The 27,866-nt window shown below is 36.9% G+C and overlaps 4 protein-coding genes across 4 annotated transcripts in view; 1 reads left to right on the top strand and 3 right to left on the bottom strand.

Annotated features, from left to right (window-relative positions):
* Position 1: 1 nt before the first annotated feature.
* LOC115622597 (zinc finger MYND domain-containing protein 10 homolog) lies at positions 2–2,089 on the bottom strand. The gene is made up of 3 exons (XM_030516595.1): positions 1,171–2,089; positions 183–673; positions 2–124 (listed from the first exon to the last, which is right to left on the bottom strand). The coding sequence occupies exons 1-3, from the start codon at positions 2,029–2,031 to the stop codon at positions 67–69; spliced, it is 1,410 nt and encodes a 469-aa protein (XP_030372455.1). The 5' UTR covers positions 2,032–2,089; the 3' UTR covers positions 2–66.
* A 1,925-nt stretch (positions 2,090–4,014) lies between these two features.
* LOC115622878 (matrix-remodeling-associated protein 7) lies at positions 4,015–5,200 on the bottom strand. The gene is made up of 3 exons (XM_030516971.1): positions 5,023–5,200; positions 4,685–4,962; positions 4,015–4,612 (listed from the first exon to the last, which is right to left on the bottom strand). The coding sequence occupies exons 1-3, from the start codon at positions 5,140–5,142 to the stop codon at positions 4,495–4,497; spliced, it is 516 nt and encodes a 171-aa protein (XP_030372831.1). The 5' UTR covers positions 5,143–5,200; the 3' UTR covers positions 4,015–4,494.
* Positions 5,201–5,432: 232 nt separating this feature from the next.
* On the top strand, positions 5,433–6,754 carry LOC115622965 (cyclin-H). Its single transcript, XM_030517115.1, has 5 exons — positions 5,433–5,763; positions 5,816–6,017; positions 6,079–6,307; positions 6,366–6,477; positions 6,544–6,754. The coding sequence occupies exons 1-5, from the start codon at positions 5,456–5,458 to the stop codon at positions 6,659–6,661; spliced, it is 969 nt and encodes a 322-aa protein (XP_030372975.1). The 5' UTR covers positions 5,433–5,455; the 3' UTR covers positions 6,662–6,754.
* Positions 6,755–7,764: 1,010 nt separating this feature from the next.
* Positions 7,765–27,866, bottom strand: part of LOC115622852 (echinoderm microtubule-associated protein-like CG42247) — a 31,375-nt gene continuing 11,273 nt past the window's right edge. The window contains exons 3-11 of the mRNA XM_030516935.1: positions 15,856–15,972; positions 15,288–15,676; positions 12,223–12,372; positions 11,981–12,152; positions 11,818–11,913; positions 11,223–11,621; positions 9,488–9,908; positions 8,969–9,365; positions 7,765–8,236 (exon numbers count right to left, since the gene is read on the bottom strand). Of these exons, the coding sequence (XP_030372795.1) occupies positions 8,083–8,236; positions 8,969–9,365; positions 9,488–9,908; positions 11,223–11,621; positions 11,818–11,913; positions 11,981–12,152; positions 12,223–12,372; positions 15,288–15,676; positions 15,856–15,972 (2,295 nt within the window). The 3' untranslated portion in view covers positions 7,765–8,082. The remainder of the gene's footprint in view (positions 8,237–8,968; positions 9,366–9,487; positions 9,909–11,222; positions 11,622–11,817; positions 11,914–11,980; positions 12,153–12,222; positions 12,373–15,287; positions 15,677–15,855; positions 15,973–27,866) is intronic.

The raw sequence follows: 27,866 nt of genomic DNA, 5'->3' as shown, positions 1-27,866 counted from the left end.
GTTTGATTTTTGGAATGTTCATTAAACGTGCTTTAAATAGAAGTTACAAAAGAAAAGAGTAAATAATTAATTACTGGCGAGACAGGCCTCCTTATGCTGTGGCCAGTCCTTCAGTTGGCAGTTGCTGCAACAAATGTGAAATGTAATTAGAAGAGTTCACAGTAAAATCTTCATTCGCCTACCGTGAGCAATAGTAGACCTGCTTGCACGTGGCACACTTTTTGGCGGCCTTGTCTTTACAAGTGGCGCATTTATGGGTGGCGGATGATGCCGTCTCTGACGCCTCTGCATTGCTATCGGCATCACCGCCTGCGCCGCTGTCCTTGTCCTCGCCGGCCAACGTCTTCATCTGCAGATCGGCCATGTTTTGCTCTAATTCGCACAACAGATCCGTGCTATAGGCCCCACTCAGGCGTGTGGCCAGCGCGGTAATTTGCTCCTTGTCCTTGCTGAGAAAAACGCTGTCCTGCGCCTGTGCTATTTGGTAGAAGCCGCCATCGAGCTCTGCTTGCTTCAGCAGCTGCTCCTGTATTATGGGCACATCCTCCAGCAGCAGATTTTGATCCTTGTTGGCACTCGTATTGCCGCTCAGCGTCAGGCGGCTAAGAAACTGCTTTAGCTCTATAAGCACGGGCAACTGATCCAAAAGCGTGTCGTGCATGAATCCCAGCAGCTAAAAATCAAATAAAATGCAGATAAATCGAGTAGAATAAATTGAGGTTATGAAACATAATAGTTTTCAATTTCTATGGTCTATACTAAGTACATATTACTGAATTAGATTGGCGTCGTTGGGAGACAAATTAGACTTATTAAGACGAGTTATGAATGATATTAATAATACCAGTACAATAATACCATACAAGTTGGAAGAACATGTCCAGTCTTGAGCAAAACTATTTGGAAGTGTACAGTTTTACTTCGTATGCTTCGTATATATAATCTTGTAAATAGGTTCATGATTAAGTCTATACTCAGTATTACTGAATTAGATTGGCGATATTGAGAGACAAATTAGACTTATTAATACGAGTTATGGAAGAACATGTTCAGTCTTGAGCCTAACTATTTGTAAGTAAAACTGTACTTTATGCTTTGTATATAATCTAGTAAATAGGTTTATGGTAAAGAGAGAGCTTGTTTAAGAACAGTATTATTATTATTACGCACCTTGGAGAGCTGCTGACAGCGAGCCTCGTTGAGGGCATAGTTCGCCATTAGCTTGGGATTCAGGAGTAGTTGGCGCACACAGAACCAAGCCTGTGCCTCGGGCTTGACAATTTTGGCCGCATCCTCTACGGCTGTCCACTTTTCGTCGATGAATTTCTGTAGTCCCTTACTGGTGCGACGCTGCCAGGGACGAAAGCTGAGCACATCAGCCATCAACCAGGGTATGTCATGAGTCACCAGCAAGCGGCGTGTGGCGCCCAAGTGGAAGAGTTCCGCATTGTCGGCCATGTAGTTCAGCAATGAGATGCAACGCATACCAATCTTATAGGTTAGGTCTCTCTTCTGGCGCTCCAGCTCGGTCAAAACGGCCTCATCGACATCGAGCTTGGACTCGTTCTCATGGTAGCCCATGCTCACCAAGCCAATGACCTGCGACACAGCCTGTGCGCAGTAATCCACGAGATCCAGCACGGAATCTTGCAAGGATTCGCAGCCACTGGGATGGTAGAGAGACATGTCCAACAAAGCTACCGACGCCGCCTCATGATACAGCACAGTATATATGAGAAATGTGGCCTGTGGATTGGGATCGATCTCCAACAGATGCGGCAGTACACGCGTCTTCCACAGATTTACGCAATACATCTCATTTATTAGGAGACGCAGCTTGTCGCGCGAGATCAGAAACTCCTTGACCTCCTCCTCCCGCTGCTCGGCAGCCTCTAGGGCCGCCTGCTGGCTCAGCTTTATGATCATTTCGTGGACCTCCAGCCACTTCTCGCCGCCCACCTCGCGCACGCTAAAGGCCCGAATGCTCTCCACAAAAAAGTACAACTCCTCGGGATATACAAAGTTTACCATTTTGTTATTTTAATATCCTCCTATAATTATCTCGTGTATATTTTTGAAAATATGTATATCCGGCTTAGCGTTTGTTGAAAATATGAAAATAGCTTGTTGGGTTGCTACAACAAGTCCCGGTTGCTATGTTAATAGTTTTCCATTAATTCCAAGCATCCGATGTTGTTAAGGATGTGGGTACAATTATTATTGTAAAGCGCAGGAATACTCTTCAAATCCCTTCACTGAAAAGTGAAAATTTTAAAGCAATTGTTCTAAAACGTTCAACTGAAATAGTAAAATATCCGAGGTTGTTAAGGATGTGGGTACAAATTTTATTATAAAGCGCAGGAATGCTCTTCAGTCTCTTCACTGAAAAGTGAAATTTAGAATGCAATTGTTCTGGAACTTTCAACCGGAATATGAAAATAGATTACACGCAAGTTATATGTCCGAGATTAATCAGCTCATACGCCCACCCAATAAATAATTTTTAAACTCGTTAACAAACAACTTTTCTTCGTTTCACATAAATAATATCTTAAATCCTATAGAATGAAATACCATATCATAATCATATTTGTCATAGATACAATCTCTTTTAAAATGTTTTGTATTATAGACTTTTTTGTTTATACATACTTGTAAGTATAGGAACAAACAATATTTTTCCTAGACCTTCAGAGGTACTTGTAATCCGAAATTCGCTAGCTCGATTCTGACTTCTCTACAAAGCTATTTATATGGTTTGACATTGGAAGAAATGACTTGTCGACCCGCATTACAAGAAAGAGAGAGTTTCCTGATAACAAAAATAATGCATTTCTCTTATTTATTTATTTAATTCGAAAGTAAATTTACATGCTTCGGAAAGTAGTTTCCTGGTGATATTTCTTTTTTAACAAAAACTCTTCATATAATGACTTTAAATTAAAAAGATTTCCACTCAAAAATTAACAAGATTTAATTGAACAGGCAGCTTTATTTTATTCGTATATACAAGGGCGTAGGCCGCTTTTTTTAAAAGGGGGGCCAAAGAATTTAAATTTTGATTTAATAATGCACAATTCGTTTAAATAATAAGTGATGCATATGATTAATAACAAAATTTCAACAAATCCAACTTGGTTCACCTCCCTTCACGCCTTTGGGTATATTATATAGATGATACATACAATATATATTTGTTAGTTAGTCGTTTAAGGAGGAACCAACGAGGTCTCTTTAAGATTGGAGCCATTTCTTAAGTGCTATCAAATAATTGTTCATTGAGGTTCGAAAAATGAAAATATTCCTATAATATTGCAAGACACCAAACTTCTAATCTTGACCACTCTTGACGGCACTAACATATTGCATATCATTCCACTAGCACTTAAGCTTCTACATCCCGTAATATTTAAGCCTTAACATCAAATTTGTATAGAAATAATTTTTAATTTGCTTCATTATTGCTACGAGTATAAGATATTGCCAAATCTTTGGACTGAAATATCTTGTTGTGAAGATTTTACAGCAGTCCGTCCAGCACTAAAATGTCCTATTTAGTTTTAACTCTACTACTTACCTAATAATTAGACTCCCTAAAAGTTTCGTGGGTTTGACCGATCTTCGTTTGAATTTTTTTTATACTTACATTTTGTATTTAACAAATAAATATATGTACGAGTGTACACATTCCGAGTTTATTTAAATGGAATACATACATAAGTGGTTTTCTAATTTATTGTAATTATACAGGGTATTTAGATCTTGCTTTTGTAAAACATTTACAATTCATACTTAATGCGTTTCTAGGGGGATGATTAAGTGCTAGAATCTAAGAAAAAATCAATCTAATTGCGCGTTATCTTTAGCAGTTTGGCACCAACACTTTAACTATAGATATTTGACATTCTAAATACCCTTGAAAATGGTATTATTAATATCAAACAGATCAAAATCTTATCAAATAACTTTAATTTTTATATCAAAGAAAGATGAAAGTAAATTAATATACATCGTTGCCATTAAGAAGCCATGTTATCACATTCATGAAATTATTTAGATATAGACCGGGTAAATCATATGTCAAAACGTAGTCGGAAGCTACCTTGAATTGAACCGAAAACTAAATCTACAAATTGGTGGCACTTGATATTAAGATATGCTTGGGCAAAGTTTATATAATATTTCACAATTCAAACAATCAAAAACCCATACAACAAACCCGTCAAGATTATAGAATATTGGCTCTAAAAAAATGCTAATTATTTCCCAAAATCTCTCCAAAATAAATTTGCAATGCTTTGATCATAAATTGAAGTTATGCGGGAGGGTATCAGTTTGTTTTGTGCCGAATGGGGTTTGTTTTTGATGGCTAATTATTCCATCAATTGAATTACGGATTGCCGCTGCCTAAGCTACGCAAATATCGAGACAATATGCAACTAATATAATCACAAGTTCAGGTAAAAAGAGTTTGTGTTTAGGACTAGCGGCCTTTTAACGATACAGCTTTACTTGCTCCTTCAAGTCCACCTCGCTCATGCCATTGAGATTGAGTTCGGCCTCCTGCTTGCGCAGCAAATCGAATATAGCCGCCAGCTGTTCACTTTCAATGCTATGGGAATAACAATGTCATTAGATCAGTTGGAGATAATGAGCCTGTCCCGATCCCGATCTGTTCCCTTACCGTCGCTCTTCCTCCATCTGCTTGGGTGTGAGATTCTTCTCCAGTTTGCGTTGGTACCGTTTGGTCTTGAACTTGCTCACAAGATGATTATAATGGTACGGAGACTTTGCTGCAGTGCCTCCTGATCCTTGCTCCGTTTCACTATCACTGAGCAGCTCATCCTCGTAGGCTTCGTCGTCGTCGATTTCGGATTGTAGGCGAGCACGCAATTGTGCCTGTATTTTCGGGTCATCTTCTAAGCGCACCTCATCAGCGCCCAATCCCTCGTCCTCCTGTTCCTGAGTGTGTATGCATTTAATTGCATTGCTTCAAATGCAGGGATGTTTTGAGTTACTTACATCGTCCTTGAAGAAATTGGTAAAGTAGAGCGCTATTAAAGCGCTTACAAGCAATGCTGCCAAATAGTAGCCGGAAAGACCAAAAAAGATGCCGTCCAGCGAATAGAGGATCTCCTGCATTTTATGTTGTTTACTTTAAAAAGCTTGTTTTCGTTTTGTTCCTCTACCCCAACAACGATTAAATGTTTTCGCTGCTTCTTCTTAAAAGCAATTGTGTTTACTTATTCGGACTGCATTTTTATCGCGCAAGTTGGCAGTTTTCGCCCTTGTTTCCTAAAAACACCATCTGTTAGAAACATGCCGACTAAAGCTCAGTGCTATGATTATTCCAATACGGTATGGTAGCTGACATCAGGTTTTTTCAGACAGGTGGCAACCAATGCCGGTGTTTTCACATTTGTTTATGTTTTAGTTTCCAGCCTGATTAGTCGCAATGTATCCTGTTAGTTCGCAGAAGAGATCCTGGACCTTTGCAAATGAAACACTGCTGCAGGCGTTCCGCGTGGAGCAAAACACCAAATATATAGAACTACACAAAGAAGAAGCCCAAGGGCGGGAAGACTATTTCCTCACGCCCGAAGAAGAGCGGCTGCTGCTTAAACAATATGAAGTCTACCTCGCCGATTTTTGCCGGCGTTTTGAGCCCACCATGCCCAAGTGCGTTGTAGGCACTGCGTTTCATTACTTTAAACGCTTCTATTTGAATAATACGCCCATGGACTATCATCCAAAGGAGATACTGTAAGTTTTTCAGCTTAAAAAGAGGCAGATTAATGAAATATTTCATCCCCAGCGCCACGTGTGTGTTTGTTGCCTGCAAAGTGGAGGAGTTTAATGTTTCCATCTATCAGTTTGTAAACAACATTAAAGGCGATCGCAACAAGGCCACCGACATTGTGCTTTCCAATGAACTTCTGCTAATTGGTCAATTGAACTACTACCTAACCATACACAATCCGTTTAGGCCGATCGAAGGCTTTCTGATAGACATAAAGGTAAGTCTTAAAGTAGCTGTGAATAATGCTAACAAAATTTCGACCTTTTACTGTATTTTAGACACGTAGCAATATGCAGAATCCAGAGCGGCTGCGTCCGCACATCGACAGTTTTATTGACCAAACATTCTTTACGGATGCGTGTCTGTTGCATACGCCCTCGCAGCTTGGTTTGGCGGCTGTGCTTCACGCCGCCAGCAAAGAACAGGAGAATCTAGATAGTTATGTGACGGATTTACTATTTGTTTCGGCGCGGGAGAAACTTCCGGGCCTGATCGATGCCGTCCGCAGTGAGTAAAGACAACAAGTCCGTCAAGCTGTGAATAACAACCTTTCCACAATTTACAGAAATACGCATTATGGTGAAACAGTACCAACAACCAGATCGAGATCGAGTAAAGGCCATTGAAAAGAAGTTGGACAAGTGTCGTAATCAGGCAAACAATCCAGATAGTGAGCTGTAAGCGCAGTGCACAAACTAAACTCGAAAAATACCTTCTACTAATATAAATATAATTATTTTCAGCTATAAAGAACGCTTGCGTCGTCTCTATACCGATGAGGACGATATACCTGCTGATGATGCTTCATTTCACATAGCCGACGTCAGCTCAGAGACGTCCACAATGAATATCAGCCAATGAGTTCGGGATTTTTGAATAAATTGTGTCAACATGTCCATTTATATTGTTAGATTATTTGGTAAAAAGTTAAACATTAATTTCCTTTTGTTAAAACCGTTTATTTATTTCAACGCTTATATTAAAAGTTGCTATAACAATACATATACATGTACTATGATGCTGTTTTTTTTTTTAATATATATATATTTAATATATAAGTGCACTTGTTTTTCTTTATTCATGGTTTCGTGTCCATTTTAGAATGTGTGGAAGTTACTGATACTGCGTTCGTTTGGGAAGGGGAAAAGGATACGACAACAACAATGAGATTACTACGATTGGAAGATGAACTTTTTTATATTTTGGAGTTAGGTTTATTATCCACCAGTGGCATTAAAGTCTGTCAGTAGTTATAACGGAAGTATATAGTAAAAAAAAATAAAAACGCATATAAAAAATGCAAGACGCAGCGTTAACGGAAGAATTGTGGTTTGGAAGCCATTCCTGTGGGTGTTTTTTTTTTTGGGTGCTCGTGCAAATTCGTTTGTGTATAAAATTTTCTCAAAAATTACCAATTTTTGATACGAGTGTTGGTCAATAAGTACCCACAAAAATCTATTATGAAGTCTCATACAATCCAAAAATCACGCAATGTTGCTGAATTGTACTAAAATATAAATAAATAAAACGGAATTCGCTTTTGAAAAGATCCACTGATAGGAACTGTAGGGACATAACAAAGACGATTCGTCCTTTCCGTTGCTTTCTTTATCAAAATTTCTTCGTTTACGTAAATAGTTTATAACAGGTTCCTAAATTTATTTCAATATAACCAAAAATTTTCTTCATTTACAAGTGTAATTCAAGTAGGGACAGTGAAGAACTTTTACGATTTCTTGAGGAACACTAATTATTAATAAATAAATAAATTTCCTTTATAATTGAAGTTTGAAAAAGAGGATATAGCTTCCAGCTTTTCTGTTTCATTAATAATTTGGATTCATTTCGTTCGCTAAACTATATGTGTATAAAAAGTTTCTTCCTAGCTTTCAAAATAAAATTATAACTTACAAAGTATAATAAAATTGAGGAAAATATTTAAACATTATTTTTAGATTTTTGGAGTACGTTCTTGAGCGCTTCTCGTAACTTGTTTTCTTGTAATAAATTGTGCAATTATCTAATATTAATTTAATGTTATCGATTTTAATCAATTTCTTTTACTAAAACCAAACGTAATTCTGGCCAATTATATATTTTAGTTGTTTATGCAAGCGGAACTGCACAGGTCGTGGTTTCGGGGGGCCCGATGGGAGGACCTACTGATAGTCAACGGAATCACTGTCCAGCAATGTGGAGGAAACGCGCGACGTGCGTCGACGCCAGTAGTCCGTATATTGTGACTCGTACTGTGCAGTTGAGCGCCACGGTGGCCATTTCAGCTATTCCTCAACAATGTCCCAGACCATGAGGGAGGCATCTGTGCCGCCCACAGTAATGAGTGTGTGGTCACCACATAGGAAGCGAGCGCAGGCCAACATTCCTGAATATACCTTAGTCTCGTGGAATTCGGCACGAGGCGAGATGCAGGGGTATCTGGCAAAGAAGCATGTTTAGAAAGGTTACAAAAAATCATAGATTGAAATTGTTATCTGAAGCTGAAATGTTACTAAGACACACATGGCTTTTATTTATTTATTTATTTGTTAAATAAATCAGACTTAATGGCTTTTCAATTTCGAATAATAATATATACATACATAATATGTAATGTCTTTAATTTATATTGGATATTTTTTGATATTTCGAACTCTAGCAGAATTTAGAATCTATCAGCCTTTTATAGTAGGTGCTTCCGAAAAATCTTACAGTTGCCTCAAAACTCGATTTGATAAAATATTTGATATTAAATTGATCGCAAAAGAACTTTATTAAAATAGCAATAATTTTAGAAATAAACTATGGTTAGTATCTTCCTGAATTATAAAAGATGAGTTAAATAGGGGAGTATAGGAACAGTTCAAAGTTAAGCTTTAATTTATCTATAAAATAATACAACATTTTAACAAAATAAAAAAAAAAACAACTTCGGATTTAATACATGGTTTTCTCATGAATGCAATTGTCAGAACTGGACAAAAATCAAAATCGGTTCACCCAGTCGAAAATTCTGAGGTAACAACAAATACAGTCGAATTGAGAGACTTTTTGGTTTTTTTTTAAGTCGGTTAAAAATAAAACAATCTCTAGAGATTTCTGGCATACGCTTCTAAATGAAAGTCTTCCAGGCCTAGTACATTTTTATTTCCATTTGTCGTTTAGTCTCACCTGAATAAGCGCAAATAGCCCTCTGCATCGCCAGAGACGAGCATGTCCTGCGCTGCGGAGCGACTGCAGGTGGCTATAATGGTGTTAGCGGTGCTGTAGTAGCGGTTGCTCCATTGACCGGCCACTAGAAAGCCCACTGTGCAATTATTGGTCAGCCACTTGACGTCCTTCATGGCAATGGGACTGCGCTCTGGCGACAAAGACTTCGCATCCCAGAACAATAGATCGAAATCAATGGTCACTGTCTGCACAAAATTGCCGTCCATGCTCCAGTCCAGGTGTGTCAGCGGCTGAGAGCCGCGTATTTTATTCACTTTCTTGTAAGAGAAACCATCGCGAGAGACGCGGAAGAGATAAATGCTGCCGTTCTGCGAGCCCATGGCAATCATATCACCGACTGAAAGGAATTTCAAGGACCATTCTTTTATAAGGTATAAGGCAACTTCAAATAAAATGTACCCTTCGAATCGAATCATATTTCATATACTATATATAATTCTATAGTGTGTTAGCTCTTACCCTGATTGTAGGACACACAGTTCAAGGGTGAGCCGCAAACGCGCAGCGTTAACATCACCGCTCCATTGTCACAATTGATGACCAGCAGATGGCCCTCCGTGCTGCCAGCAGCCAGAGCCGTGCCAAATGGATGAAAGGCCAGGGCCACGCACTCGTAGCCCGTTTGTATGGTCCAAATGAGTTTGTTTTTGCGCCAGAGCGCCACATGCTTATCATGTCCGGCCGTCGCGTATAACTCGTCCTCGGGATGTGCGGCCAGACCCCACAACTGACGCCCATGACCAAAGACGACCTGCGTGAAGCGTCGCTGCAGTGATCCCTCCAAGATGTTGTTCCGTGTGGTGCCAACATAGATGTTGCCATCGTTCCGCCCCGGTCGCTGTGGATAAATGGTCCGAACGCCGCCGGCCGCTTCGGGAAGCTATAAGCACAAATCAGAGATACCGATTTCATATTTTAATGTCATTTTAAGTCCAAGCTCAACTGAACAATTAATTATTACATATTTTATTAAGGCGTGAATTCTTTATTCCAATTACAAGTAAGTGTGTAATATAGCGATCTTATCTTATCGGAAAAAGGTCGCCCATGGATAAAAATGGTGTATTATTAAGTGATAAGCTATTATGCATTTATTTATTTATTTTATAAGAAGTATTAAAAAGTTTAAACTTTTTTCAGAACAAAAATTTGAGGGCTAAAACAATTCCGGCTCGAATAGCTTCATAAAATATTGGACTTAGTATTTTTTCATTTATATGTTAATTTCGTCAAAAGGAAATTATAAAGTTTTCGGAAAAAGAAATTCAATAATGTATGTTTTTAGTTTTTATGAAATTGTCTTAAAATTGCTTTCATTCTCCGGAATAATAGGTATACAAATGGGCACGGATAGGCCGTCTATAGATAATTTATTTGTCTATAACAATTCGTTTTGGAAGGTGGCGATAAGTGAGCTTGTAATGGGGTCTACGTGAAAGGTGCATCCCAAAATAAACAGGAATTTTTAAAATTCTGGTTTGTAAAAATTTCAGTACAATTGGATAGAAGCCGAGTTATCGCAGAATAGCAATCCAGCAAAGAGCAAATGTTAGGTTCTTTAAGTTCAGTTCTCGGTAAGATTTTTTCGGAAACGTTTCAGCTTTGAAATAAAATAGATCATCGTTTATCTTAAGACGGAGTGTACGAGTAGTATTCGTAATTCATGAATGGTTGTGATGTCTTGAATGACAACGAGCTACCATTCAAAAAAGCTTGTGAATTTATCAAAAGCCAGCCGAAATCGTAAGTATAAGCAATGGAAATGGATTCAAATTTATCCAATTCAACAATTTATCGCATTTTAAGCGAATAACTGGGGCTCATCGGTCAAACTTGATAAAGAAATCGCACCAACCACACCACATATTTGCCTGATTTTGTTCTATGTGCGGATTTACGTAGCGGAAAACTGCATTTTCTCATAAAAGAGAAGCCGAAGCTATTCAAAAAAAAAAAAAAAAAAAATAATAATAATAATAAAAAAAAGTGCGAAATAGACGTTAGTTTGAAGTGGAAATATAGAAAGTGAATCAAAAACACGTCTTGTCCAAGGCACTAACTGCAGATGAATTCCAATACTGCCTTCAAATAGTCTAGTCTTGTCTGCAGTCTAGTGTCAAATGCCCATTTTTAATGATATATAACATTATGCGAATCAATACTGTAAATAAAAAGTTGTTGGTGAAAATCCCACCTTGGTATCTGCAATTTTTTTATAGTTCTGCAACGAGTCCCAGGCTGCTATTTTGCGATCTTTTTCGCCGCCGGACAACAGCGTTCCCTCGCCCAACATTATCAGACATCCGATGCCTTTGTTATGAGCCTCGAACTCAGTGCGCACAAAGTAGGCGCCGTCTGAATCCACGGAGTAGATTGTAATGAAACCATCCGAATCGGCGGTTATGACATCACCATCCGGCTCAAACTGTACGCTGGTGACGTGAGAACGCGATGGCTGCTTGACAATGTCCGTGCGCTCGAAGAAGCCGTCCTTGCGACGATGCCAAAACGCCAAATGTCCTCGACCGTGTGTGATGATCAGGTTATCGTCCAATGGATGAAAGGCGGCACCCGATAATCCCTCCTGCAGAGTCTGTAAGGCGAGAGTACGATATTGAGATAAGAGGGTTCTAATTATGAAATGAATCGAGGAATGATAAGAGTCTTGAAACACAAATTCGAAAATGTGGAACAAATTAAATTGTTTTGGTGATCCCATTATAAAGTGGTTTACAACCAAAGTTTTTACATTTCCTCTCCAATGATAACATCACTATATTCCTACTTACTGCGACTTTTCCAAGCAGATGTCCCCATTGCCATTGCCAAACAGACAAGATGCTCTCACGTCCACTGTCCACAGCGAGAATGTAGCTGCCACCGTTCTGGATAAAACAATCGAATTCGTTAAAGCCTCTTCTTTAATGTTTTGAGATAGGAAGTGCATGTTACCAATTGCGAGAAGGCCACAGCAGTAACACCGCTGTCCAGCTCGCCCATGCCAAACACATAGAGAGTTTGCAAGGACTCGGTGCTCCAAATGCGGACATGTGCCTGTGACTTGCGATCGCGACCGGCCTTCTGACCTGAGGCCACAAGCTCACGGGACGGATGAACATCCATGCTTTGAACGAAGAATAAAAGATTTGAGATTATTATAATTCCTCATCATTTTTCTCTCTGACATAACTCACCACATGATATCCTCAGTGTGGCCTGTGTAATGACGCTGTGCATCCTCATCGCGATCCAAAAGCACGGCCACAGCGGCCACATAGTAGAGCAGCTCCCCGGAAGGTAGAACCCACAAATTGCGACGGGCGTCGATGCCGCGATAGCCGTGCCTGCAAAGTAATAATGAGTGCTTTAGGTTATACATTTGGAAACTAAACGGCTTCTAATCATATTAAATGGAATATATTCTATCACTATATCAACCAGAAATAGCAAACTAACTATTGAGTTCTTTATCTCAAAGTATTATAAAATATTTTTCTAAAATGTGGCTTGAAAAATGTGATAAATAGGAACAATTTGAAATCCATAGTTTAAAAGCAATTTGAGTCTGTTTTTTTAAGATCCATTCATGGGCATAAGCACATGATGAGAATGATATTGCATTTCGGATTTTATTCGTTTCTTTCTTTAAACTTGTTAGAAGAACATTCTAGAACGTGAATCCTTTCTTAAATCGATGTGGAAGTGCAATTCCTGCCATGAAAAATTTATCTATTTTTAATTTGAATTTGTATGAAGGAACTGCCCTTAAAACTTCTATTCCATCAATGGAATGTATAGTAGTTTCGCGCTGTAAACATTTTGTTGAAATTACAACAAACAGACGGATAGAGATTGATAAATTTATAAAAAATGTTGTGTAAAGTATTTGCACTTATTAAAGAAATAGGCTGATATTTTTGCTTAAAACACACACTTTAACAAGAGAGAACGCTACAGTCGAGCAAGCCCGACAGTGTAATACCCTGCACCCAGGTAAACTTCCGTCAGTGAGTTATATGCGCCCATAGCAGCAGCAAAAAGAGGAAGAAGAAGAGCGAACTTGTTGCTGCAGTTTGGGGGGGTTGTACTGGCGAGAATTTGTTTAGCTAATAACTTTTCTTAGAATTTACCGAATTGAATAAAATTTTGAACAACAGTAGACAATTATATATAAATTCTGTGTGCAAAGTTTGGTTTAGGTAGCATTTGAAATGTGGACGCTATTGACAAAATTCTGTAGCGGGGGAAGGGGGGGAAATTAAAAAAAAAAACATAAACTCGTCCTTACTCGGACCTAGGAGAATCTGGATGCCAACTTTGGTTATTCTAGCTTTTATAGTTTCTGAGATCCTTGCGTTCATCCAGACGGTCGGACAGACGGACGGACGGACAGACGGACGGACATGTCTAGATCGATTTCTCTCGTCATGCTGATTCAGAATATACAGTGAATCAATAAAGTCTTGGCACAAGCAGAATTTTTTATGAAAAACGTATTTAATACCTATTATTGATGGGCTTTGAAAATTTTTTGTGATGCAGTTAGTAACATTCGGTAATTATCTACACAACACATGTGAAATTGTTCCGTTATCTCTCATACAACTGAAAATATACAAGAAAGAAGAAAGAAATAGCTTGAAAACACATCAAAAAAGTCTTGGCACACAGCATTAATTCGTCGTGTATTTGCGAATATAACGGTAACCTTTCAATTTTCTTTGATCTGTTTCTTACTCTGTCTTCAATAATTGCTCATTCCTCCATTTCCTTGTGATTTGAAGTTAGTTTTGCTCTTAAGTTGGTGACAAAGCGATCAAAATGGGTGGAGGCATGGAAATTTCAGTAGAAGTCCGTAAAATGATTATAAATCTCTATGTCCAGCGAAAAAGTTATCGCGAAATTGGCACTATAGTTGGCAAACCATTTTCAAGTGTACGAAACATTATAAAGCACTACATAGAAAGCGGCCAAGTGGAGCATAAATCCAGAAGCGGGCGGCCAAAAAAATTTACACAACGCCAGGAGCGGGTAGTAGTCGCTGCGGTGGCACAAAACCCAAGGCTTTCTGCGGTCAAACTATGCCATGAAATGCAGGAACGCTTTAAAGAAAATATTAACCCTCAAACAATACGGAACACATTATACAGAGCTGGTTTCCATGGAAGAGTCCCCCGTCGCAAGCCTTACATTTCGAAAGAAAATCGGAAGAAGAGACTGGAGTTCGCTAAGCTCCATTTAAATCAGCCGGAATCATTCTGGAATAGTGTAATATTCAGTGACGAATCAAAATACAACTTATTTGGGTCAGATGGCGCGCAAAAAATTTGGCGGAAGCCTAACAAAGAACTCCAAGAAAATAACATAATCAAAACAATTAAGCACGGTGGGGGAAATGTCATGGTGTGGGGGTGCATAGCTGCATCTGGAGTCGGAAACTTGGTCTTCATTAATGAAAAAATGGATAAACATGTGTTCCTCAATATCTTAAAAGAAAATTTACTTCCAAGTGCGGAGAAATTGGGGTTAAATGGACGTAGTTGGCAATTTCAACAGGACAATGACCCAAAGCATACGTCGTATCTGGTGCAGGAATGGCTTATATGGCATTGCAAACAATTAAAAACACCCCCACAGTCGCCGGATATGAATCCTATCGAGCATATTTGGAACATTTTGGAAAAAAAAATACGCAAACATAAAATAACATCAAAGGATTCCCTCAAAGATGCTATACGCACGGAATGGGCAGAAATAACTCCTTTGGAGACATCCAACTTAGTCGGAAGTATGCGTAGGCGCTTAGAAGCAGTTATCCAGGCTAAGGGCGGTGTTACAAAATATTAGGTGTGTAAAGGTTACCGTTATATTTGCAAATATACGACGAATTAATGCTGTGTGCCAAGACTTTTTTGATGTGTTTTCAAGCTATTTCTTTCTTCTTTCTTGTATATTTTCAGTTGTATGAGAGATAGCGGAACAATTTCACATGTGTTGTGTAGATAATTACCAAATGTTACTAACTGCATCACAAAAAATTTTCAAAGCCCATTAATAATAAGTATTAAATACGTTTTTCATAAAAAATTCTGCTTGTGCCAAGACTTTATTGATTCACTGTATATACTTTATAGGGTCGGAGATGCCTCCTTCTGCATGTTACATACTTTGCACAAACCTAATATACCCTTTTTACCCTACGGGTACAGGGTATAAAAACCTACTCATTTATGCTATCTTTGAATATTTCAATACTTACACCCATTGGAGCTGCAACTTTTTGTCCGGGGGCGAATTATCTGCCGGGGCGTGATGGACGGGCGGATAGAAAGTGCGACGCAAGCCTCGTATGGTCACCTTTGTGGGCTCCTCTTTCATGATGTCCAGCATGGTGTATTCACCGTTGGGACGCAAAATCTCACTTTCCGGGGCATAAAGTATGCGTGGACGGCTCTTGCTGCGCGGACGTGCACCGCGTAATGGCACCTTAGGCAGGTCCTCCGTGGGCAATATGGGCGCGGCAGCCACCACAGAGGGGCGCGAGCGAGAACGGCGAATGGGGGAGCCGGCAATGAGCGCTGTCCCAGTGGCCAGATAGAATGTGTCCACATCGGCAAACTCATTGCGTAGCTGCGAGAAACTGCGAACCTGTATGTGTGTTTGTGTATGTGTGTTGGTGTGTTGGTGTGTGTATTTGTGTGTATATGTATGGGAGAAAATTGTCGACAATTTGTGACATTCATTTTCACAACTCGTGCACTTTATTAAGCTATTATGTCGGGCGTCAAGGACAAGACGAACAACAACTGTATCCTCCTACCACTTACCTCCTGACCCGTGCCAGTGTACATTTTCTTGGCGCCATTAATTTTCAACACTTGACCCAAATCCTCGAGCACTTCCTCAAAGGGCTGTGAGGTGCGCAGGTTTAATAGAACGCGACACTGTAAAAAAACAACAAATGAACAAAAAGCATATCAAATCACATGCAAAATCGGCTGACAAATGGGTGAGGTACAATGGGACGGGTGAATGGTATTGTTTTTAAAAATATGGTTCATTACAACTAAATAATTGTTTTATTTTTTATGTTCAAGAGTAACAAGACGCGTCGTTACAGTAGTAATTTTATTTTTTTTTTCAAAAGCAATTGCTTTGTGTTCAGACTGATGAAGGACGTATGTATTTACTCATCAATTTATTTCCGCCATTCGCATATATAAACAGTATGTTTTAATACAACTGAATACATAGAAGTTGTACATAATTTCACTAATATTTAACGTTTACTTGAGCATTTTTTTAACAAATTTTTCGACAACTCCCACGCAAACAATACGACGCGCTCACCAATCCGCGCAAAACTAAGCCTTGATCTTCAGCTGCCAGCTGTCTCTCTCTTAGAATGCAAAAGTGAAAGCAAAGAATCAAAAATCAAAGCTGTCAAGCAACTGGCATGGGCGTAGCAAGCATCATACCAAAGGGGATGCATGCAAATTGTTATTTAATTAACATTTTTCAAATTATAAAATTTGTCAATTAAAAATTTTTTAATCAAAACTTCGGCAGACTTGTTTAGTTTTTGTAAATGTTAATAAATATCGATATATTATGTATTAAAGCATTATTGTCATCCTGTCTTCAACCATGTTGATTAACTGTTAAGTAAAATTTGCTTTGCTTTGTCTTTTATTTCTTTGCTGTCATTCTCATTTGAAAAGAGAGCATCACTCAGCAGAGAGAGGGAGAGAGAGTGCGTGTGTGCAACACGAAGATAAGCAGTTTTTAGTTTTGCTTAAAACTGTCAAGCCGGCCCGCGTTGCGCGTGTGTTTAGTTTCGCAAAAAACATTAATAAATGTATTTATTTCTAATTTAAATAGTATATTAGTATAAATTTGTCGTTGTATATGAAAATGCATATAAAATAATATAAATCGTACTGCCGCTTGAGTGTGTGTGCCTATGTCGGCTTTTTTTGCTCTGTTTTTTATGTGTTGTGAACGTGATTTGTGAAGTATGTACATACATACATACATATGAACATAAATATACATATGTATGTGCGTATATACTACATACATAGGTATGTAAGTGATTTAGAATCAAGTTCTTAGTGTTTTTTGTTGTTGTTTTTTTAAGTGATTGTAAAAGTGTGTGCAGTTTAATAATAGATTTGTAATAAAAATGATCTGCATTTACATATGTTATGTATTAATGTAAGTACACAATTTTTTATACATTTCTTAACAACGTTTAAATTCTGTTATGAATTTTGCGTGCATTAACATACAGCGATATGTGTGTACGTATGTATGTAACCAATTGTGTTTCTTATTAGTTTTATTCGAACATTCTTTGCGCATATTTACACAAATTCGTATAACAGTGTATAACAGCGTATACCAATTGGGCTCATATTTGCAAACAGCAGGTCGCCACTACAATGAGCAGCACAAGTGTTGCCAGCTTAACATATTTCGCCCGCTTTGGAGCCTTTTAAATGCCGAGAGCGGGAAAAAGAGTTGAAAGTGTGGCGGGAAGGGCTTACAGTTTTTTGAATATTCAAGTGACTGTTTGATAAGAGTTGGGTAGAGTAATTAAAATAATTAATTAAATTTTTCTAATATATACATGACAGAATGGAAACACTTTAATGTTCGAGCACAAAATTAATAATTAATGCACTAAAACAATTGATCTTCGAGACGGATGAAATCGGGAATTCGTGTAGCTTAAGCTTATCATTTGATTTTTTTTTGCCATTGATTTTTATGGTTTCTCTATTGATATTAATCGTGGCAATTATTGCGTTTACTATTTATACTTATTTTCGAATGAACTTTTCCTTTCCTTTCCTTCTCCTCTTTATAAAAACAAGTAGAAATATGAAGATATTAGTGGAGTTTTTGCTATACACTTTGTTTTCCCAAACCATTTTTCCATTTGTCTCCACTGTCTGTCGGATAATCGTTTATTTATGTGTGTTTGTGTTCGTGCGTAATTAGTCTGCACCATAAAATATGAATTATTAGGCTCTGAGTATTGACCGTGCGTTGTGTTCACTTCTCAACAACTTGACCTGTGTCAAAAATTTCGCCATAGCACGCAACTTCCGCTGGGGTCGGAGTGGCCGTAAGCTCAGTATACACAGGAAAAAAATTCAAAATTTATTCGAACACATACGAAACTAATGTTTATAGTATAATTATAATGTATGTGTGTGTGTGTGTGCGTAAATTTGGTCGACGGCCTCGCAGCCAAAGTCTGATCAAAAGTCTGTGTGACCCAGTTCCCAGTTATGCTTTTATGCTTAATATGATTATTTGTTGTTGTTGCTGGTGATAGGGGAGGGGGGTCCTCCAGTTTTTGCAGCATTGTTTGCTAACTTGTTGTTGTTGCACTTGAGCTTTTGCGCTCATAATTGGGTGTGCGTCTCAAACAAACACACACACACACAAATACAGACACAGAGCAGCATGCTACTCTTTGTTGCATTTGTTATCCCGACTCCGTGCTTGGGTCATTTTGTCTTGGCTTTGGCTTTCTGCCTCTCACTGCTTATTTTCAAGTGAGGCACTCGAGTTTTAATGACCTTCAGGCTTTGATAAGTATTGTTCAAGCGAGTCTACGTTGCATTAAAGGCGAAATGGCTATTTTTTCTTGACTATGTTAAACAGCTTGCTTGCCTTCTTAACCGCTTTAAATTTCAGCATTAAAGATAAAATGAATTTGGCTGCAATTGCGACAATTGTGAGCTTATGAAAAGTTGTGGCCATCGTGTAATTTCAGCACCAACTTAGCATAAACTCTCCTTAATTTATGTATCAAGTTTGTCTTCGAACCGGCGTCGTTTAAATGGGTTAATGTCTGTGCTGAGTGGTCCTCAATTGAGATCTGGACTCGTTGCGAAAGTTTATGTTGAACAATTTTTTGCTCTCGTTTTGAATCTGTGAAAAAGTTTGATAATTTCGCATGCTAAATTATATCAAAACGACCATATACTTAGTCCTTATGTCAGAGCTCATGAGGTATACGTTATAAATTCTTAAAGATTAAAACGTTTATAATTAAAGTATCAACATAATTTGTATTCGTATAAAATAATTTTAATGATGAGCTATGTATGAATTGAAAAAACTATGAACATTCTGTACAAAATTATTAGATTCTTTTAGATCCGACATCAAAAAATAAAAGCAATTATAAAACTACTATATAAAATATCAGAGAATTGGCAAGAAAACATATTTGGACAGATCGACTCTGAAGGAAGTTCTAACCATAAATGAAATCTCTGCTCATACCCGACAGCTGTTGTCCCTGCTGCCTTGGCACTCAACTGATATACAAATGGACACAAACACGATGGAAATTGATGCTTTTAAAACTGGGTTTAGGGTATTTAAGAGTTGTGCCTGCTCGACTCTGGTATTCCATTCTTATTCATTTTATATTTTAACGCTTGAGAGTTGGTGAAGCTAGAAAATAAATCTTTAAATACCTCAATCGGGTTATACTCATATTTTGATTTATTTCTAGATTCCAAATCAAAGCTAAAGCTCTGTGGATTTTTCGAAAGTACACATTTAGTATGTCTGTGACCCTTTTTCTTTGTTGTTATGATTTTGTATTTTTTCTATTGGAATTGTGCTTTTACTTGGGCCAGTTTGATTTAGAGGCATTTGCAAAAATAGCCGAACGCCAGCATTTGGTCCAACAAGCAAAGCAACGCATGGTTTTTATGGGTCGTTAGGTGGGCTGAACCACCTGGCTGCAGACGGAGAGCCCAGCAACAGCAATGGAGCAGGTTCACCACTATTTATCACAATTTATTTATTGTTTATCAAAGCGAAACACCTGTGACGTTTATTAAGAGGCAGAGGGAGTGGGAATTCTAGGCCATTTCCGTTAGTCCATGAATCAAATGGCGAACACTGTGTTTCAATATTCGTGGTGATTTTTTCAGCTTTTCTCAACATTATCTTTTTGTTTTTGCTTTTCCCTATTTTCAATTCCATGCTTTGCAAAACTGATCTGAAACTAATATTTATGCTATGCACTAAGTATTATTTGTCTCTGCGATTCTAACGAAAATGAATGAATGAAAACCACAGCATAGTTGGCCGAGAGGCAAATCATATTCCATCGGGGCGGAGGCGTTTCTTAGATACTTATTATTGTAATTTGATTAGACTTCTCGTACTTAGACTTTTCTAGCTTAAAAGGTTTTTTTTTAGAATTTATATACATATATTCCTATGTCGACAGTCAATGTTTGTTGACAGAAATGTATATAAGATTTTAGTTTGCTAATCACAATATGCTGAATGAATACGTAACAGTCTCGATTCTATCAATATGTATATTTATACATTCAATGTTTTAAATCCTTTTGCGGAAGTGCTCGAGGTTGGGTTTCTTAGAATAAGAAAGTTGCTAAGTTAACGATTACGTTTAATAATAATAATAAAAAATATTTATGTATATACATTCAATGCGAACTATGTGGTGGCTGGGTACATTCTGGAGAATGTTGATTATATATGATGGTGGTTATTAATAGGTTTCACATGATGCTGAAGGCATTTTCTAGTCAATTTCAAATTTAATTTAGTGTGAAATTAAATGGCAGCCCAAAAGTACGCACTAAATTATTCAATGTGACGCACTTATTAGCATTTTGGCACTCAACGGTCTGCACTTCCATGCATGCATGCAAGGGTGTATGTGTGTGTGTGCGTGTGTGCGTTCCTCATCGATTGGAAAGTATAAATTATGCATGAATGCCACTTATTAGACAAGACACGACTCGACTCGACTCAATTCACCCATTTGTTTGGCTGTCGTCTGGGCTCACTCACACAGTTACGTCTTCGTTTAAGATGAGAGACACAGACACGTATGTGTGCTTATGCATGCAATATAAACAAATACAATTATGTGCGCAAATAATTACATTACACTGCCGGCTCCAATCACGTGACCCCAAACAAATGGCATTTGTTAAGCCAATTAAGTGCACTTTTGGCGACGGGCCAGGTATGGCAGCAGCAAGAGAGGAAGGGCGTCTCGGCATGGGGCGTAACAGCTGCAGGAAGGAAGCAAGCATGAACGTATTTGTCCACAGCTGCAGTTGCTTCGGTGTGTGTTTGTTTATGTGTGCGTGTGTGAATGTGTATAGGAGACGACCGCAAACGTGTGCATTAAATTTTCAACACCCCCAGAAAGTATGCAATGAATACTGTCGTCGTCCGCTCATTCGTCCTGCATCGTCCTCCCGTATTGTTGTCAGCACCAGATGGCTGATTTCATCTGGCTGACGGCGCGTCGTCGTTCAAGCCATGCAAATTTTTAAAATATTTGTGAGGCTTTTCCTTTGGCGCGTTCATACAAAAGAATTCCAATAAAATACATGCATAAAACAAAAGACGTAAAACTACAAAAAGAAATGTCGCCAACGTCGCCCACGTCATCGCACCCTACACATCGTAGCAGACAATGCAGAATAAAAGTTAAATAATTTAAATGAAAAATTCAATGCTTGGCAGTTAAAGGGCATATTGCCAATGAGAGTTATGGATGTCCCGATGGACCCGAAATTGGGGAGAATTGGCTATCTGTATACAATATTCTTGTATTATGCCAAGTCCGATGATTATTTGTATTTTGTATTTTTGAAGTTTTACTTTGAAGGAATGTTGTAGTCAAATCTATAAATGTATAATTAATTATAAACGAATACTTCTTAAACATATACGGTTTTTATTTAAAACACACTTTATGGATCGAACTAAAAAACTAAATATGCAATTTTAATTGTACAACGTTTGCTATTAAGATAATATTATACACATTTATTTACTGATATTACCTAACATGTATTATTCTTGATTGCTTGAAAGCTTCTAGATTTCATAAGCGTTTTTTCTTTTTATTAAAAAATTCTATAAAGTTTTATATATATTTATCCATTGCTTTTAATACATTTATCAAAGGATAATTTTAATATCAGATTCTAGAATGTTAGGTCCTATAGCATATAATTGGAATCGTAAGATCCATATACTTCCACAATCATTTCAGTCTTGTTTACTTTCATTTTGTTGTGTGTATTTTGTCTGTTTGTTTCCTTTTTCAACGTCTACAGTTGTCGTCATTCAAGTCCTTGTTCTCGGTCTTTTCGACATCATCAATGCCTTTGTTGTTGCATTTCATTGTTTACTATACAATAGTCCTACGGCATGTGCATATGAAAAAGTGCACATGTGGGTGTGTTTGTCGCTGAATATATAAGTTCCCATATGAACACATAATAAATGCAAAAAGAAAAATGGATAAACTTGCTCATACGTCAGCACGTAAATTGCGACAAGCAAGTTGCGAACAGGAGTCAAAATGCAATGCGACACGTTGCACTCTAGATTGCCAAATATTATGCAGCGGCAGGCGATAGACGTCACACAGTACACGGAGACTCTCACAAACTTATATGCAGGCACAACAAGTACATAGCTGCCATATTGAGTAGCATGCCATTATGCATAGCCATTTATTGTGGCTTTCAATTGCATTACCAAACGACAGCCAAAGCAGAATACAGACAAACAAAGACGCAACGCATAGTGGCTGAAGTTGAAAAATAATTTCAAAAAAGAACATAAAGACAATATCGAAAACTGAGACGCAAATTTAATCAACGTGATGTGGAAAATTGCATTGTGATCTGCGTTGGATTTCAGTAGCTGCGAATATTGAATCGACACAGAAATTCAATTTGTATTCATTCTTTTCACCTAATCTCAACATAATAAAGACCTTATCTAATATAATTAAAAAAATAGAATAAAATAAATGAAACAGAAGCAGAAATGTTTCAACGCTTTGAGTCAGGTAAGAAATTAAATATTAAATCGACGAAAAAATAAATGAATATAGATGATTGAAAAAACAGGACTTGGATTTTGGATGGTTGGATTTTGTTTTAGAAATTTTTGATACCAAATACAGTTGAAGAATATTTAAATGATGTGAGCAAAAAAACAACAATAAATATGATATACAACTCATTTTAAGATTTAAAAAGACTTTTTATTAAGGAAAGTGCACTTAATTTTCAATTAAATAATGTCCATATTAAAAGAGGAGAGATTGACTTCTGATCCGACACTGATTTTTAATTAAACTTAACTAAACTGAACCCACTGTAGTACGTGTTTGTAGCAGACATGGGTGAGTTGGTGGGCGTGAATATGAATGGAGACGTGCACGCCATGTAATGCAATTGGCGGCTTTTAAGTACATTGTACTCGTACTGTTAAAGTTTTGCTATATAAAATATTTGCTAGCACTTAGTTCGATGTTATTGTTTTTTGTTTTCTGTTTTGCACGACGCGCGATTTGCCCTTGGCCTTGGTCACTGGGTGCATGCAGCAAACGACGCTCTGTGGTGTGGCAAGAACGAAAAACAACAACAACAACTAACACAATTTCCTTTTTGCTGTTGCCAATTTCGTTGTTGAAGCTGTTGTTGTTGTTGTTTCCCTGCTGTACTCGTACTTTGGTCAAATTTGCATTTGAAACTCCATTAAGTGTGTCTCGGTCTTGGTCGGTGTGTTCGTTGATTCTTTGTCTGCACGTTGTCTGCTGGTTTGTTTATCATTGTTTTTATTATTTTCAGTGTTGTCAGCTTTGCTGAGGCTTTTCCAGACAGAGACCATTGTTTGCTCACAACAAAAAAGAAATCACATTAATTAGCTCTCAAATTGAATTGTGGCACTCGCATGGCAATTGAATCATTTGTCCATTAGTTTAATGCCACTTTTTTCGACGAGAATATGAGAGTATATCTCAACAAAAATTTTTAGTAAAACAGCAAAGGGGTTTTTTGAGTTCAAAATCAGGTTTCATTTGAATTAAGTCTTTCAAGGATGGGCAAAATAAAAAGCACTTTATTATTATTATATAGCTATTATGTTTAAAAGCTTGCTCGGATATTGTATGGAGTAATCCTATCCTTAGAATTTTAACCTAGATTGCTGAAATATGAATGTAAATTATTGATAGGCTTTGCATTTTATTAGACCCCTCAGTGTATTTTGAAACCCTTGAGTAATTGTTCCAAGATAGGACAACTTCTTAATAAAAAAAAACTATTTAATAAAAAATGTAAACAGACTCAATACCGAAATTGAATTGAATTTTTAATAAAAATTCGAAGTATCAAAACGAAAAGAAACAGATTAAACGAGATCCATTAAAGAAAAAATAATAACGAATGTTATTAAAAGAGAGACAAATAGTATGAAACCTCTGTGTAAAAGTGAAAAGTTTAATATTTGCGTGGTCTACACTTTATGTGTTCTATGATATTTGTCAATAAAAAGGATTGATAAGCCAAACCATAATTCAATAAAACTTTATTCATAATAAACAAGTTAATGCAAGTATTAAACACAATACATTATTTGGTTTAATATGTGTTCAAATTTCAAAGTTCATTTAAGGAATAATCTGTAATTATTTTTAAATACGATTGTGTAAGTGGCTTAACAATAATACTATTTGCTTTTTTTTTTTTATTATCTATGAGTGCTTTTGTTGTTGTTCAAATGTATGCAAATCTGCTGATATGTCATCTAGCTTATGTCAAATGACAGCAATCGTTAAATGATTGCGAACTGTGCAATATGTGCGCGCGTGTGTGTGTGTGTGTGACTCAAATAAAAAATAATAAAGCCAATTCCCACATTTTCACATAGTTTGTAGTGTGTGTATGCAGTTTTATATAAACGACGCTAGACAAATAAATAAACAGACGCTGGCAATTTGGTACGCAGGGATGTAAAAAAAGTTGTGCATATTTAACAGTGCCGAATGCATAAATAAATCAATGGCGGCCGTTGCACAAGATGGCCGGTGCCCCGCTTTTCTGCACATGTGATTGTGTTTGTGGGTGTGCAACCAATAAAGAAAAGCGAAAAAAATGAAATGAATTTTTGTCAAATTTACTTTTTGGCTCGGTTTGTTTGGGTTTTTAAAATTGCAACCGTTGAGTGCGTGTTGTTGCTGCAGCTGTTGATGTTGGTCTTGTTGTTGTTGTTGTTATTATTGGTGTTGTCTGAGTCCGTCGAAAAGTTGCCGCCAATGCGCTTGCATATTTATTTTGTATAAATATTTTCAATAAATATTTTATGGTCAGCACTTTATTTATTTTTGCCCGTGCACATGAATTCTTGCTTATTTGTTGTTTTTTCTGGTTGATGGTCAGCGCAGCTGCATTTGTTTTTGTTGTTGTTATTGCAAACATTTCGCAGCGCATTTTAAGCCTTAACAACTGACAGTTTATTTGGACTTAACTGACTAACTGTCATTAAGAGATTTGTGCATAAATAATATGCATATTTATGCCCATAGCTGTGTAAGTTATTTTTTCACATAGGATTTTCATATGAATTTAACAAATAATATAGCATGCTTTATGCATCGAGGGTTGTACAATGTGTAAATGGAAGAAGATAATTGAAAGCACTTTTAAATCAAATGAGCGAAATTAGTTGCATTTGAAGAAAAGAGGCAGTCACTAGTGCCTCAAAAACATTATTAAACATAATTGAATTTTATTATAAAACTTTGAATCGAATAGATTGGAAGAGTAATTATATTTTACAAAAAATACGTCACAAATTCAACTTAAGATATCTTTGCAGCTTATCTAGAATTTAAATGCAGCAAAGCTCATCTGCCTGCCAAGTAAAAGGAAGGTGGCATTGATTTTTAAATAAAATACACCAAGAAAACATATGTGCGAGCAACACCAAAATAAATAAACTAAAGCCAATAGGCATTTACATTTACGTTCCATAGAAAATAAATATTCTGCTCCAAACCGAAACGTTTTATAAAATTCTTAATACTTATACTCGTGAAAGTAACTAAAAATTAATTACAGTTTTATTCAAATATTAAATACTAGCTCTATTATCAAGACTGTCTTCAATAAGTCAAAATAAATAAAATAAATGTTCTGCTCCAAATCGAAACGTTTTATAAATTTCTTAATAGTTATACTCGTGAAAGTAATTAAAAATTATTTAGAGTTTATTCAAATATTAAATACTAGCTCTATTATCAAGGCTCTCTTCTATAAAATTAAGTATATTTTTTAAACTCCAGCTTAAAATCTCTTGTTCCGGTGCTATTCCGGTTAATATTTCTGAGGCGATGAGAAATCAATATCGCTCATTTAATCATTTATTTCGTGGATAAGTACTCGTACGGCAAACTACTTATGATCCCATTAATGCATTAACTACTCTCGCAACTCCCGCTGAATGCATTGAATACCATTGACCGCTGGGGCTGTACAGCATCATTAGTTGCGGTTGCAATTTTTCAAATTCGTTTTTTATCTGAATTGCGTTTTTCGTTTTGGGTCTTTTTGGTTTTTCACGCCATGATGAATTTCATTTTAATGGTCGCGCAATTAAAATGCACTTTTATGATGAAGCGTAGAGCGACAAAAAAAAAGGAAAAATGGGAATGAAGAGAAAAAACGAATGGAAACCCACAGTGGAAAAATTGCGTATATTAAATTTTTATAGCATACTTTCAGGTGCGAATAATTGATACTTATTTAGCACTTTATGAACGGATACGAGTATCTGTGTGTTTTAGATGCGAGGCTTTGGGTCAGAAAGTTCAAGTGTGCTGCACACTTCACTTTGACATTCAAAAGCGTGCATGTGGGCGTTTGGAAAATTTCACACCTGCCAACAAGATGACCGCAAAGGGCACAATGAAAATATATATTCGTACATAAATATGTGAAACACCGTTTACTACAAATGCGCAATTAACCTTTGCCTACATCTGCCACAGCACGCCAACAACAAATAAAACGACAGGCAGCAATCATCATATGAAAAATCAATTGTCTGCAATTTGTGCTTTATGTGCCACATGTACATACATACAATACATACATACATTATACATTATACGAGTACAAAAACAAAATTGAAGCCACGGTCAATTTGGAAACTTCCGACACACGAGAAAACGAAATGGCGAATACTTCATAGTTAAAAAAGTACGACTATGGAGTGCCCTGTACCATATCTATATATCTCTGAGTTTCTGTCAACAAGAAAGATGTTTCCTAATACAATTATGGAGTTTCGCATTCCTTACTATCGACATTCAAAAGTAATAATAAGTTTTTGTTGGATTTCATAAGAATTATTTGTAAAGTCAATTACCATTGACATTAATTTATTTTTATATTATTTTATATGCCACGATATAGAGGCAAATTTTAAAGCAATTATTCAAATATTAAATCAAGTGAAAGTTTTTGAATTTTTGTTTTGGATAACTTCAGCATATGCGTAGTGCTACTTAGCTTTATTATTTGCTCTTGATTAAGAAATATGATAAAGGCAAGTATGCTACTGAATTGGGACTGAAGTTGATTTAAGAGGTTTGTTCATCAATTTTATAAAAACAGCAGACTGAAAGCAATTGGAAGGCGAAAATTAATTCTATAAAAATGTGTTCTTTTATAATGTTACAAGTAAAGTCAAACTTTTCGGTAATATTGATAGGTTTACAGCGAGCGGCCGGTTAATCAATAGCAATAAAATCAATGCTAAACACAAAATATTCGGATTCAAAACCCAAAAAAGATGCCAATAAAAGTGCCTAATTGAAATTTAATTATTAAGAGCTAATAACTAATTGAACTGCATATTAAACAGTTAATGGATCTGTAATAGGCTCGCTGGTGCTAACATTTTTGCAAGTAAGTAAAAACATTGTTGATATAAATCTATTGTGTTA

This window comes from Scaptodrosophila lebanonensis, unplaced genomic scaffold (genome assembly GCF_003285725.1).
Source record: "Scaptodrosophila lebanonensis strain 11010-0011.00,11010-0021.00 unplaced genomic scaffold, SlebRS2 tig00000043-arrow-pilon, whole genome shotgun sequence".
Taxonomy (NCBI): Eukaryota; Metazoa; Arthropoda; class Insecta; order Diptera; family Drosophilidae; genus Scaptodrosophila; species Scaptodrosophila lebanonensis.
This window is presented reverse-complemented; position numbering and strand designations above follow the sequence as displayed.